This window comes from Martes martes (assembly GCF_963455335.1).
Source record: "Martes martes genome assembly, chromosome: 15".
In the NCBI taxonomy this organism is placed as follows: Eukaryota; Metazoa; Chordata; class Mammalia; order Carnivora; family Mustelidae; genus Martes; species Martes martes.
The window spans coordinates 56,720,543-56,735,825 of NC_137903.1; the positions used below are offsets into that span (position 1 = coordinate 56,720,543).

The 15,283-nt window shown below is 41.2% G+C and overlaps 1 protein-coding gene across 2 annotated transcripts in view; it reads left to right on the plus strand.

Moving 5' to 3' along the window:
- The first annotated feature begins 806 nt into the window (after nt 1–806).
- The window catches only part of LPGAT1 (lysophosphatidylglycerol acyltransferase 1), a 79,127-nt gene continuing 64,650 nt past the window's right edge, over nt 807–15,283 (plus strand). The window contains exons 1-2 of one of the 2 annotated variants that reach the window (XM_080824704.1): nt 807–914; nt 1,806–2,066. In XM_080824704.1, the coding sequence (XP_080680830.1) occupies nt 1,829–2,066 (238 nt within the window). In that variant the 5' untranslated portion in view covers nt 807–914; nt 1,806–1,828. Of the gene's footprint in view, nt 915–1,801; nt 2,067–15,283 lie in introns of both variants that reach the window. The other variant, XM_080824703.1, reaches the window with a different exon arrangement.

A 15,283-nucleotide genomic window follows, 5' to 3' on the forward strand; every position in this document is an offset into this window, starting at 1 on the left:
TGAAGGGGGCTCTCGGTTTGGACCGCGGCGCTCCTCGTGTGCTGTAAGGCTCGCCGCTCATTACCGGACCTTTCTGAGCCGCCCTCTTCCTGGGAACCGGGTTCGGCGAGGTCCCGCCGGCCTAGGGACCCCAAGGGCCTGACTCGCGGACGAGCGGGATCCGGGACGCGGGCGGCGGCCGCGGCGCCTTCATTAGAGGGCGCTCTGGGGGCGGCTCCGCCGCAGTGTCGGCTCCCGCCGCTTCCTCCCGCCGCCCCTCCGCGCCACCCCGGCGAACGCGGCCGGGCCCCGGGGGGGACGAGTCTCGGCGCCGCCGGGGACCGGGCGCGGGCCGCGCCGCAGCCGGAGCGGAGTCGGGCCCCGCCGCCGCCTCCTTCCGCCGGCCCCGCCGCCGGCCATGCATTCTTCCGGCTCCTCTGGCTCCCGCAGCCCGGGCCGGGGCCCGGCCAGCCCGAGGTAACCTCCGGCTCGGCGGGCGCAGGCCCCGGGGCTGCGGCGGCGCCGGGCCCGGAGAGGTGCGGAGGGGGCGGGGAAGGGGTGTCGTCGCCGTGCGGCCCGGGGAGGAGGAGGAGGCGGCGGCGGCGGCGGCATGAGGGACGAGGGCGCGGTAGGCCCCGAGGAGGAGGCGGGGGCGCGGGGCATCCGCCCGCCTCCCCGGACCCGCCCCGGTGACAGGTCCGGCCTCTGAGTCCCCGCCGTCCCTCTGTCCGCAGGCAGCCGCGAGGGGAGTAGGGCGCCCGCGCGCCCGCTCGCGCCGCGCCTCGGCCGCCGCCGCGTCCATGACCGCGACCCCTCGGCCGGGGACACCCGCCGCCGCCGCCGCCGCCGCCGCCGCGCAGCACCGCGCCCCGGGCCGCCAGCCCCCGGCCCCGCTCGCCCCCGCGCTCCGCCGCCCGCCGTCCGCGCCCGCCGAGGTGAGCCCCGCGCGCGGGCCGCCCCCGCCGCCGCGACCCCTTCCCGGGGCGGCGGAAACCGCTGCGGGCGCCCCTCATCCCCCCACCCCCCCGGGCGCTGCCGTCGCCTCTTCCTCCGCGCCTCTTCCATCACCCCTCGCTCGTCTGCCCTCTGCTCGGGGACTTCATTCTCCTCATCCGTGGCCCCGGTGCCTTCACCTCCTTCGGGCTTTTGCTCCCCTCCCCCTACTCCCGTCCTTCCTCCTTTCGCCGGGTGAGCCCCTACTTTCTTCCTCTCACCTTTCTGCCCTCTTTTCTAGGCCCCTCTCCTTTTTCCCCTAAAAAAAGAGGGGGGTGGGCAAAAGCCCCTTTGCCGCAAACGAACACTGTTGGCATAACTCTCTGCTAATGCGAGAGAGCTTTCTAAGGCACGACCGATGTCCGGGAATGGTGGTGGTGGGGGTACCCAGGTTCTCCCAGCTGGGAAAGGGGATCGGGTCCCTGCAACAGCCTTGTGTCACTCGTGTCGTCAGTTTGGGGAGACTGAGGCTGTCTGAAGCAAGTGGGTCTGTTTTTCTTCCTGAAAGTGCCCACAGCAGACTGCAGTGAGGCGCGGTGCGGGGCCAGCCGCTGATTAGTTAGTGGGAATAGTATTATCATTTGCTAAATATATTATGACATACCCTGTGCCTCTGTGAACAGCTCCCTTGACCTTGTGCGGCTCCTCCTCCCTCGCTCTCTGTCCCCCTCTGGAATTTCCCGGAGAGATCACCGAGGTACTACACCGGGAAAGCTTAGATCCTCGGTTTTTCTGGTGTTTTTGTGCTGGAGGCGGATTTCTGTGTTGGTGACTATTTGGATGTGTATAATCCATTTTCCTTTTTAAATGAATGTTTCTTTCACCTCAGAAAGACAGGACGGACGCCAATGTGAGCATGGCTGTGACTTTGGAAGAAGCTCCGTGGCTGGGCTGGATCTTGGTGAAAGCCCTGATGAGGTTTGCCTTCATGGTCGCCAACAACCTGGTTGCTATTTCATCCTACATCTGCTATGTAATTATACTTCAGCCCCTTCGACTGCTGGACAGTAAGCGGTTCTGGTATATTGAAGGAATCATGTATAAATGGCTTTTAGGAATGGTGGCTTCTTGGGGATGGTATGCTGGATATACAGGTAAGAGCGTGAGCACTTTTGTTTAACGCGTATGAAACAATTTGTAATGTTATGCTTAAGTCAGGAGCCATGATTAAATATATGTTACACTTTGGGTTGAAAGATGCTTTGCTGCTTTGGCTTGTAAAAAAAAAAAAAACAACAATTCTGTTGAGTTTTTTTCAGAATCCCAATTTAGGGAGGATGATATTTTCAGATGCGTAATTTCATAGTTATATACTGATAAATCTGTTAAATAATATGCTTTTAATGTGCTTGACATTTATCAAAACCCGTTTGCCAAAACTCACCTAGAGAAATAGGAGTGGGTTATATAGGACTTGAGGGCTTGTAAAATGAAATAACATATTTAGCCCATAAATATAGTAGGAATTTAGAAGAAGGACTGAGCCATATTTGTACTGAGATAGTTTAGTAAGTTTTTTCATTTAATGTCGTATTGTACTGTGTTAACACCTTAAGTCAAGCAAAACATGGCTTTCTTTTCTCTTACGTATGTTTCTTTTGTTTACTGGAACCTGTATTTTAATCTCATAAATCTGTATGAGACTTAAATATAAGAATTAAGTTTTATCTATGTTAATTTATATTCTGGATGTCTTTAAGTAGATTTATATTTCTGCCTTTAAATTGCATTTTGGGGAACAGAAGTAATGCTATTCTGAAGCGGACTTTTAAAGAACTAAATGAGAAGTAGTGTTTATTTTTATTTTCTGTTGATAAGCCTTCCGTGCTTTGAGAACTTGGGCCTCTGCTGTGAAAATTCTGTGTTGTTTATTACATTTATTTGACTTTTTTTCCCCTAAGAATTAAGATGATAAGAAAAAAAAAAGCATTGAGGTTTCTAGCATTTGTCTTACACATTGAGGCTTTTATCATAGAATTTCATAATTGATAGCTTCCTTAGAGACCATGCCGCAGATGCTGCGGTCAGTGGAGTCTGTAGTGCATAGCTTGGAAGAGTGAGGAGGGTATGAGGCTACTTCTCAGGGTCAAACAGCATGGCAGTTCCCATTTTAAATTCTCTGTCTCCTTCTTTCCTGCCCAGGCTGCATCTGTAGATTTTATCCATGCACAGAAGAAGAGGACTGACAACGCTTAGGTTTTATGGAGTCTGACAGACTCTTGCTAGGTCAGAGTGCTCTCATTTGCCCTAGATGGAGCGTTTTTCCCTTTTGGCAAAGCTGTTTGTTATTCTGCAAGACCCATAGCTCCCAGGCTAGTGTATGCATTGCTCTGGGTCTCATTGAGACCCTGATACTCTTTGGATAGAGTAGGTGAGCTTCTAAGTCCTTTTTTAGGACCTTGCGGTGGTAGTGGTAGTGGTAGAGGAAAAAAATGAAGTCTCAGCTATGATGCTGAATTCTTACCTGAGTTACACTGCTATCTTAGAATTGCTTTGCTCTGTATAGTTTAAGCATCACCAAATATGGTATGTGGTACTAGTGACTTCGCTCTGCATGTAATATACTCCTTTGTTGGTTTTAAATCAACTCACAGTATTTTTAGATAAAGTTCTAGAAGTTCATTCTACTTAAACACAATGAAATAGTGAAACGCTTGTGCTTGTGTGTGTGGTTTATTTGTGTATAGACTTTAGCATGATGAGAAGCCGAACAACATTCAGCATTGACCTTGAGACTATACTGAGTGCAGTGATGCTGCTTGAAGTTAGTTATCGTTTGGCCACAGCATGGCTGCAACGCATTTCTGAGCATATTTTCTTGCGTTGTCTTTCCTTCGCTGACTATGGAACTGCACAGTTTTCTTTTGCCACCTGCTTCGAAAGTGGTCTTGGCGTGATCTGCATATTTTAGTCTTTCCGAAGCATCTGTTCCCTTCAGGCTACTGCATTCTGACCACTTAAATAGAGAATATTTTAGTGTTTATATTTTAATTGGTTTTCCTATAGGTGGTGGTCATGGTCATGGCCTGATCATAAGGGAACGCAATCAAGAGGTCAAACAAATGTAGGAAAGACTTTTGTGGAAAGCCACAGCTGGGTTAAAGGAGCAACACAAGCAGGGACTGATGAGCAGATGTATCCATGAGAGAGCCTAGAAGGTTAAATTAGCGTTTGGTCTGGATTATGTGTTCCATTTCTTCCCTTTGTATCAAGAGGAAGGTGGGTTTCAGTTTTTTCCCTTCCCCTCTGCTTAAGTTTCACAGATGGAAAATCGAACATTGCCAGAGGAATTGTGCTCAGCAGATCTGGGATGTTCATGTTTTGGAATAAAAATTGCCAAACTGTTGAAAAACCAGTTCTGAGGAAAACTTAATTAATTAAATGTTAATTGGGAAGCTGAAAATTGAATATTGATATTGAATATCAGTTTTTCAAATTGTGATATTCAGTCTGAGACAAGTCAGTTAGCCAGCTCTGCTGCTTACGTTGATTCTCTAATCTACACTACCCCATATGGTAGGTACTTAGCCAAATGTGGCTCTTTAAATTTTAATTAATTAAAATGAAATAAAATTTAAAATACACTTTCTTAATCGCACCAGCCACCTTTCAAGTGCTCAGTCCTGGGTGGCTAGTGGCTATTGTACCGGAGAGCACAGACACAGAATGCTTGCATTGCCACAGAAAGTTCTATTGGGCAAGTCTAACAAATCTAACAAATAGTATGCCTTTCTCCTTTTTCTTAGGAAAATAGATTTTATCTTTATAAAAAGGATATTTTTCTAAACACAGTTCTAAACACGTTTCTCTTGGGAAGACAGGAAGGTTCATTAAAGTTTTTTTTTTTAATTGTCTTTTATAAAATGTCACAAAAATGAGTCCTATAAACTCAGACTTGCTTCTTGGATGGTGAATGGTGAGGCTAGTCAGCCCAAGACCTTGAATGAATATTCTTATACTTGGTGTTTTCAGAGCTGGAGTACTGCCTGTGGACCTAGAACATGGAGAAAGGGCTTTTCTGGTCTTGCTGCCTGTTTGAGACTTTCCAGGGGAACACAATTCTTGAAAGAATTCTGGTGACATTGGGGTTTTCATCTCCAGCTTGCTACTGGGTAATGATGATTGCTGCTGCCACATTTCCTTTCATGGCAAGTGTTGTACAAACATCTCATGTTGAGGAAAATTTGTGTACTGCCTTTACCCTAATATTTCAGAGCGCAAACCAGAAGACATACTAACGTAACTAATGATCCATTTCTGCATGTTTTATTCAGATCTGGGATAAATCATTACACTTTTCTCCCCTCAACTGAAGTGAGGACTGGCAAATTAGAGAGAGAGATTTTTTTTTTTTTAAGTAAAATGTGTTTAAAATAGTTTATTTTGATTTTCATTCACTTAACTTAATAAATTCATTGTTCCTCATCCAAACACATTTCATTAAAGTCTCTTACACAGAATCATTAAAAAAAAATTCATTGTAAATGGAAGCTCCAGAATTTCTATATAGGATAAGAGTCTTTTGGGCCATAGTCTGGCTGGAAAGGAGCTGGGGTGTCAGGAGGCTTGCCACTAGGTTGTTTTTGCCTAGCAAATGCTCTCTCCCTTGGATTGATGGCTTTAGGGAAAGCTGACGGAGATAGGTTTAGCTTCCTCCCATTCCCCAAGTGGCAGCTGTCATGACTCTGTTAGTCTTTGTCGGTTATTTGAGTCTCTGATAGCGTCTTATTTATTTATTTTTGTTGTGGTACGAATTCATTGCATGAGAAAAACTATTAGGAATTATATCTGATGTTGAAATTCTAGAGAAAGTTTTAAAAATATATCTCCTAGAGCAGTATTTTTCCACTTTTGAGTCATAAGCCATTTAGTGTCGGGCTGAACATTAAAAAAAAAAAAAAGTGAAATAGAATAGAGTGAAGATGAAAAGATCAGATGTGTTTCAAGGAACCTAGGAGATACTAGGGAGTGCTACAGAATGGGTTTTTTACCGTGAGCCCTCTCAACATTTGAAAGGCATTGTTCTAGTGGAAAGAGCCCTGCAATGTATAACTGGGAGTCACAGGGTTTAATCTGGTTTTAACTTTAACATCTCTGCTCTCTGGTGGTGGTGAGATCCTCACCTGATAAGTGCCCATGGGGCCGGGAGCTCTTTACAGATGGAAATGTGGTCTTTATAACCCTAGAGACTAGTCTGTTGCCTGAAGCTCACAGAGTGCCCCTTACGTGTTTCTTGAACGATTGCTTTTTTCTTTCTTGGTCCTAGCTGAGGTGCCTTGGCTGCCTACCTTCCTGAAACATCAGAGAGCAAGGGCACTGCAGTCCACAGAACACAGACCCTGAACTGGATGGTGTTCTTCACACATACAAATATATGCATATATATCCATTTCCTACGGTATCACATTTGTTAATTTAACACACCTTTATTGAGCTTCTGTTATGTGTGGAAACAGGTGTCGTGGAGCTGCTGAGGTGCACAGGACATAGAGGCTGTCTCTAAGGAGTTTGCAGACGCCTTGTTGGGGAAGTCGGTGCACCAACAGCACAAACATCCTGGTAGAATGCTCGCATAGACATGTACCATGGGATTAAAGAGGAAGGTCTCCTGATCTCGCATCAGTGGTAGGTGGTAGCCGACAGGGAATAGGGAATTTGGGGACTGAAAGGCTTTACATGCCTTTTTTTTTTTTTCCCCATTAGGGAGACATTTCTCTGTGGGACTAACTGGATAATCGGTAATTATAATAGATTTAAAAGACTTTTGCATAATATGTCAGTTTAAACTCTGGATCTTCATGATGGTAATATGAGCTAAGTATAAGCCAGGCAGGGTCCTGAAGATTTCAGGCACTAAATGCTCACAATAGTCTTACCAGGTTGGTGTAATAACAATACCTTCCTTTTGTTATTGGTTTTGAAATTCAGACACCGAGGGTCACTGTTAACTTCTTGAGCACTGAGTTGATGTTGCCACTGGCAGAGTCATTATTGACCTTTATATAATATTCCTAGAGTCTCTTCATCTTCCCTACCCATATGCCCTTTTGTTTCTGAGACATGAAACTCTTTCCAAAACTACAACACCTGAAAACAATGTCATAGCTAGGGATTTCTGCAGGAGGTTAAGAACAAGTCTTGCTTCTATTTGTAGTGTACTTTTGGACGAAATTGATGAAATACCACTTCCTTGAATCTCCACCCTTACAGAGAACATTTCAACTGGGATTTTAGTTCTTGAGTGCTTATGCTATATTGCCGTCCAAGTGCGGACTTACTGCATGATGATGTGTCCACGGCATCATGGACATGAATCCAGAAAAGGAGTGTTCAGGACAGCGTTTTGATTTTTATATGGAAAAACACCATTAAATGTAAATATTATTTAGTGCTTTAAACTCAGCAATCTGGTAGTACTCTAAATTTGATATCTGGTCTTATTTCAAAGATCATATATAATTGAGTAGTTAATTTAGATCTTTTTTTTTTAGTCAAAGTATACTCATTCTTGCACACATACCTGTATGCACTGTTACAGAAAACCTGAAGCAGTATTTGCAGTGTTTGTAGTGGTTACCACCATAGACTCTGGAGTCAGAAAGAGCTGGGGAAAACACTTCCTACTTTCTTTTTATGTTCGCCTGATTTTTCTTTGCCCATCCTTTTGTTTTCAAACTTTTAAAATTACTTTGATTTAGATGTATGTCTAGTAACCAACATGGAGTTAGGTTTTGCTTTATGAGTAAAATGTTTTTTTTAAGAACATCTATTTAATTTTAATTTTTATTATTTATTTATTTGAGAGAGAGAGAGAGAGAGGGCAGAGGTGGGGAGGAGTGGCAGAGGGAGAAGGAGAAGCAGACTCCCTGCTGAGCAGGGAGCCTGATGTGGGACTTGATTCCTGGGATCCTGAGCCAAGCCGAACACGGATGCTTAATCAACTGGGCCACCAGGTGCTTTATGAGTAAATTTGTAAATCTCTTTGTTTTCATATGAGTTGAATCTATTTACATTTATTCATATGTCAGATTTGCTTTATCTGGGCTCTGGCATTTTATGTTTTCTGCGTGCTCGCTCTCTCCCTCTCTCTCTCTCTCTCTATATATATATATACACATACATTTTAGTTCTTTCACCGTGTTGTTTGCTTTTCTTTGTAGTTTTGTTGTTGTGATATTTAGGTAGGTTTGTATTTTGGTCTTGTTGCTTTATTATGATGTTCTTGGTTCTCTGATAGTAACTCTTGGTTCTTTTCAAGGAACAAAGGTAAAATTCTGTTTAAATCTTCTCTCTTCCCCTTTTTCTTCTCCATCACCAAATCTTAGTCAATAGCAATAGTATTTATTCACAGTAGTATTTGCATTTGTAATATTACGTATGCTTGTACTTCAGTACTTGATTTGTGAGCTTTAAGACTATCCACTGACTCCTTGCTATTATGTCAAGGTAATCAGTAAGCTTATGACACTTCCTGTTTGCTTTCTCCCAATTTTTTTGTTATTTGCATTTATACATTGTCAAGGCCTATAATATTTATGTTCTGTTTATCACCCTACCTCCTTCTGTTTTAGTCCTAATTCTACAGTTAAATATGATGCTCACCCAAGCACTTTTGCAGTTTTTCCCAGTCATTCTTTGGTTGGCTGAAGTTCATTCTCTAGTAATTTCTCCTAAAGAATCATGGCAATGATATGAGAATATTATTCTTACAAACGTGTTTAGAACTTCCTTTCTTTTTTACCCTTACATTTGAAGGACAGCTTAGCAAGTAATAAAATCCTTGGCTCAGGGGCACTTGGGTGGCTCAGTCATTAAACGCCTGCCTTCGGCTCAACTCATGATCCCAGCGTCCTGGGATCGAGCCCCACATTGGGCTCCCTGCTTGGCAGGAAGCCTGCTTCTCCCTCCCCCACTCCCCCTGCTTCTGTTCCCTCTCTTGCTGTGTCTTTCTCTGTCAAATTAAATAAAATCTTAAAAAAAGAAATCCTTGGCTCACCTTTGCCTTGAGTAATACAGGTGTATACAAATGTCTTCTGACCTTAAGTGTTGCTGCGAAGATGTGTGAAGCCAGCTTGGATTTTTTCCCCATATTAATGATTGGATCTTTTTTGCCTATCTGCCCAAAGGATTCTTTCTCTCTAATATTTTGTAATTTTACTAGGATATGCTGGTATAGGATAAGCTGGCACATGTGTGCCCTTTTATTATGTATTTTAAATCTATTTTTATTTCAGGGAAGTTTTCTTTAATTATATCTTTGAATATTTATTTCTTTTGCTTGTTTTGGTTTTCTCTTTTGGCAACCCTGATTTTATGTTTGTTGGATCTCCCTTTGTGTATCTTTTTTAAATCTGTCATTTTCTCTAAAGTCATTTTAAAACTTTTTCATGTTGTGTATGTTTGTCTTTAATGTCTCTTGCTGTGTCTTACGCAATATCTCTTTTCCTTGTTCTCATTTCAGTTTCTTCTTCATTTCTGTGGTGGTTTTGTTTCTTCTGTTTCTTTCATGAGTTCTTCCAGTTCGTGCTTTCACTGTTCCTCTTGTCTAGACATTTCTTCCTTGAGTTCTTTTATTTATGCTTTGTGGTTGTCTTCATAGTGGTAGTAACTTTACTGATTTTCTTACCTTCATGCAAGAATATTTATAGTTTTTATCTTATACATTATAATATTTTTCTAGTGAACATTCTTCTACAGTCAGTACATTATGCTGCTCATTCCTGCCATTTTTCTCATGGTGTCTCTAAGTGAATGCTGTGCCACTTACCTTTTTATTCCTTGTACTTTAACGAATTAGATTTTTCTCAGTCAGCTCTTTGTAGGAGGCCAGGGTAGATTCCAGACTTCTGTCTCAGAGGAAATCTTTTTACATATGGCACCTGGGGGTGCTTCTCTGTGTTGCCACAGGTCCTCTGCTTCTCCAAACCAGACTGAGCCTAGGTGGCTTTTTGCTACCCCTTCTGGACTTCCTACTCCTTCCTTTGTAGCTGTGACTGGAGGGACCCATGCCAGTGTAAACCTCTCTCCTTAAAGAAGTGCATTTTTACTGTTGTTTTTGGAGATCTGCCACTCCTGGGTGATCCTCATCACATGCCGCATTCTGTCTCGGCTCTTCATTCCCATCATAGGTTGTTTCTGATAACGGCCTTATTTGATCTTAGCCCTGATTTTATGTATTTTGGAGTTTTTATATTTTTTTCTCCTAGGTTTGCTAAAAAAAAAAAAAAAAAAGGAGTTTTGTAAAGTTTTTTTTTTCCCTTTTTCCTTGTTATTATGTGTATTTTTTAGGAAGATTCATATCTGTAACTCCACCATGTTCATATCAGAAAGTACAACACAACAACACAGGATTTTTATTCAACTATGTGTTTATAATTCAGATAGTTCTGTCACTATTCTACCGTACTACTAGTTGATTATTACAAACTGGAGACCAGTTTTACCACTGCATTCATTTTCTTTTTTTCTTTTCTTTCTTTTCTTTTTTTTTTTTTCTAGTAATCACAGTACCCACCATGGAGCTCAAACTCACAACCCCAAGATCAAGAGTCCCATGCCCCTCTGACTGAGCCAGCCAGGCACTCCCCTAATTAATTTTCTTTAAGATCTGTCCAAAAGCAAGAAATAGCCTCCCCAATTTTTTTTCCTCGTAGTGTTTCCCAAACTGTTTTGATTCTTGGGCTACTTGCCAGTAGAGTATAGTTAAGACATCCCCTCTATTTCCACTTGGCTGCAGGAAAAAAGTGTCACCAAAATGAACTGAAGAAGTGAGTCACCTTCGGTACTTCAGTAAGGAGTATATGAAATGTCATCTTAATACTAGATCTGGTCTGTGGATCACCTTGAGAACTTTAAGGGTGACCAGTGCCTCCCAAACTTTGATAAATACATGTATAGTATATTACACATATTAAATATATTTGACATATGTATAATATATGGCATACTAAGTATATTATACTATATTTATAGTTTATTTGTTATAAACTAGTTTCAAGAGTTTCCTTTCAGAGCTTGCAAACTAGTGGCCGTATTCAGCAGCTGACCAGCTTGATTTGGCCTTTGCACTATTTCAGCTTTTTCTGATTAGTTGCCAACATTTCACAATTAGGGAGATTTCGCAGAACATAAAAAATAAAACCAAAACTTCCTTGAGAAATTAGAGTTCTGGCTGTGCCGGGTCCTCATTCTTGTCTGGCAGAAGTTTGCCTGAGTTAAGTGATGGCCACTCCCTTCGGATGGAGCCTATGATCTCTAGTGCACCCGAGATATCCCACTGCTTCCTTGTCTTAACTCTGGGACCGCTTTGCTCATTTACATTACTTGCCTAGACCCTAGAGGCATAGGTGATGTTTATTTTAAAAAAAAAAAAAAACCTCAAATAACAATTACTAGTCTGTTTCTGTTAGGCATATGATAATTTTGCACTTATATGTTTTACCAGTGCCTGTAAGCTCATAAGCTCTACCATTTAAAAACTGGAAGTTTGTTAGAGACCTCAGCTGTGGGTTTCATGTAGCAAAGGCATGTGATGGAAACTGAGAAATGAAGTGCCATTAGTAAGAACATGGTCACAAGGTTCTTCAAATTTCATGTGCTATATTACTGACTTGGTGAAGTATTTGCTACTGTTGTACACTCCTTAATTAGTAGAAGCTTCATTTCTTCTGAATATAATCATATAAAATCTAGATTTTTTTTAGAGAGAGCAAGTGGGGGAGAGGCAGAGGGAGAGAATCTTCAAGCAGACTCCCTGCTGAGCATAGAGCCCCATGCATGGCTTGATCTCGCCACCCATGATATCATGACATGAGCCGAAACCAAGAGTCGGCCGCTCAATGGATCGAGCCACTCAACCGCCCCATAAAGTCTACGTTATTAAAATTAGTTACTACTCTTTGCTTTTCATGTTTTAAAATATGAAAAAAAGCAATCCCAATTGATATCTTTATCTTTAAATTATAGTAAAACCTGCTGTTGTAAAAAGCATGCATAAATTTTAATTGTGAGGTTATACTTTTTCTTATGGTTTAATAGCTCTGATAAAGTTTGCTAGCATAACACCTTTCCCAGACTTTTTTTTCCTACTCATTAAACTTTAAGAAACATTATGAATCGTGTACATAAGATATATTTTGCATATGCTATTAATTTGAAGCTTGCATTATTTGACACTTTAAGGGAAAAAACATCTGTAAATTTAAACACACCAAGTTGTTTCTGAATCATCAGAAGACTATGATCAGTATAGATTTGGTGTTAAGGATCTATAATATATATTTAAATTGAAGTATGATCCACATATCACAAAATTCACTGTATTAAAATGTACAGTTTAGTGGTTTTTAGTATAGTCACAAGATCATAGAACCATCATCACTGACTAATTCCATAATATTTCATCACCCTCAGGAGAAGCCCAAGCCCATTAACAGTCACTCCCCATTTCCTCCACCCTTCAACTCCTGGCAACCATGAATCTACGTTCTGTCTCTTTGAATTTGCCTATTCTGGACATGTCATATAAATGGAATTGTATAAAATGTGGTCTTTTGTGTCTGAATTCTTTCACTTAGCATGTTTTCAGGGTTCACCTGTACTATGACATGTATGAGTACTTCATTCCTGTGTACGGCTGAGTAATACTCCATTGTATGGGTGGACCACATTGTGTTTTTACGTTCATCTGGTGATGCGCATTTGGGTTGTTTCCACATTTTAGCTATTGCAAATAATGCTGTGAACATTCATGTGCAAGTTTTTGTGTGAACATGTTTTCAATTCTCCAGGACCTAAGAGTCAAATTATGGGTCATATCATAATTCTGTGTTAATTTTTTGAGGAACTGCCAAATTGTTTTTCTTAGCAGCTGTCCCATTGTACATTCCCACCAACAATGTAGGAGAGTTCCAGGACCTTTGCTTTCTCACTAAAACTTATTATGGTCTAGCCTTTTGTTGTTCTTTTAATTTGGCCATCCTAGTGGATGTGAAGTGGCAGCTCATGATAATTTAGATTTGCATTTCTCTAATGACTAATGATGTTGAGCATTTTTTTTATTTGTTCATTACCAATTTGTAAATCTTTGGACAAATGTCTGTTCAGATCCTTTTCCCATTTTTAAAATGAGGTTATATGTCATCTTATTGTTGAGTTATAAGTTTCTTTCTATATTCTGTATATTACCCCTATCTATTTTTTCATTGGTTGATTTCACTGGATGACACTTTTGGTGTCAGATCTAAGAAATTATTGCCCAATTCAATATCATGAAGATTGTCACCTATGTTTTCTTTTGAGTTTAGCTTTTATACTTATGTCTTTGATCCATTTTGAGTTAATTTTTCTATATGCTGTAAGATACGGGTCCAAACCTCATTCTTTGACATGTGGACATCCAGTTGTCCTAGCATTTTTTGTTGAAAAAACTGTTCTTTCCATGTTGAATGGTTTTGGCACTCTTGTTGAAAATCAGCTGGGGTTAATTGGAATCAGTATGAATTAATATTCATATTTGGGTTAAGTGACCCCTTACCTCTTAACTGAGGAGATGCTTCATAGTTATGTGTTTTGCTAGTAGCTATCTTAGAAATATGGTTATAAGGAATAACTATTTCCAGTCTGTTCTCTCAAGAAAACAGGACATTAGTTGTAGAAGTATCTTGTGTGATAGATCAATCAAATCTTTATCAACTACCCACTGCCAGTTAATAAAGTTACTTATTTGTAAGGTACTGTGCCAGAGAGTGTGATCTAGGTTATTCCAACCAAAAGGATTTTTGGCATAGTTTTTATTTTTCATAGATGGTTTTGGGAATAGTTGAGTTTGCTATCAACTGTGTGTCCAAAGTGCACCTGTGAAAAGTTTTCTGAAAAACAGAGATCAGTACGCACATTTTCCCTTAATGTGAGGGTTCCATTTTTTAAAGTTAATTTAAATCAGAGAAGAAAATTAACTGGAAGCCAAATTTATTTTGTAGAATAAAGTATAGATTACATCGATAAAGAACAAGGGCGTCATTTGAATAAGAATTGTGGGCTGTCTTTTTATGGGTAGACTGAAATTGCTTTTTGTATGTGAGAGACTAAGTTGGGCATTTTATTTTTACTTATTTTAATTTTTATTGAGGTATAATTGGCATAAAGTATTATATTAGTTTCACGTATATAATACGATTCAACAAATTCTCTACATTACTTAGTGACTATCATGATAAGTATAATCTCCTTCACCTATCTTATCCTTTCCCCCCAACACCAGCAATCATTTCAAAACTGAAATAATCATTTAAAGCCATTTTAAACCTCAGATAGGTATATACAGATGTATTTTGAACAAGTAATAGATATTGCTAAGTAAGTGTGAGGTTAGAGATAGCATGATATGTTAGAAAAAAGTACTGACTTCTGAGTAGTATGAGTTTGGTTCCTGCCGCCATCACTTGCTAATTGTATAACTTTGAGCTAGTTACCTATCTGAGCCTCCATTTCATCATTGGTAAAAATAGAGGTCCTATTTATCTTTTGTGAAGCCTTAATGTTTAGTGGATAGCATGGCGTTTTGTATTCTGTAAAGAACTTAATAGTATCATCGTTATTATGGTTATGATTATATTAATGCCTAGGAAAACAACTCTGTTAACCTCTGGGGAAAGGTACGTCTAAATGAATAAAAGCTAACCTGATTAGCTTTTATAGTCTGAGAAATACATTTGAGGACACTCAAGCTTAGGTAATAGTATGTAGCTCAGTACAGTTCTGCTTTAATCAGTAAATAAAAATAATTTGTCATTAGTTATTTAAGCCATAGTCCAACTAAAATATTAACATCTATGTTTATAAATTACGAAATCTTCAAAGCAACTTATGTTTAACTGTCTTCTAATTAATTCAGCCACCTATTCTGATACTAAATACTTGAGTGCCGGCTCTGCCAGGTGCTGTGCTGGTGGTGGGGGACAGTGGCAAATAAAACAGCACATCTGTTCTTCTGCAGTTGACATTTCTTGCGGGAGACGACAGGAGTCACATGACCACCGTGTGATCACAACTGGGAAAAGGGGCTTTGAGAGCAAGTAATAGGGGCTGAATCTGGGGACAAGTGGTTTCGGGGAGGAATGGCTTCATTGAGAAAGCGAGACTGAGAGCTGAGGAGTAGGTAGGAGTTGTCCTGGTGATGCTGGAGGAGGGGCGGCATGTTCAGAAGGTGAAGAAGGTTGGTGGGAACAAAGGGAGGGCCAGGTTGGCTGCAGCAGGGAGTGAATGAGAAGAGGAGCAGGGGTGGGGGATGAGGAAGAGCTAAAGAAGCCAA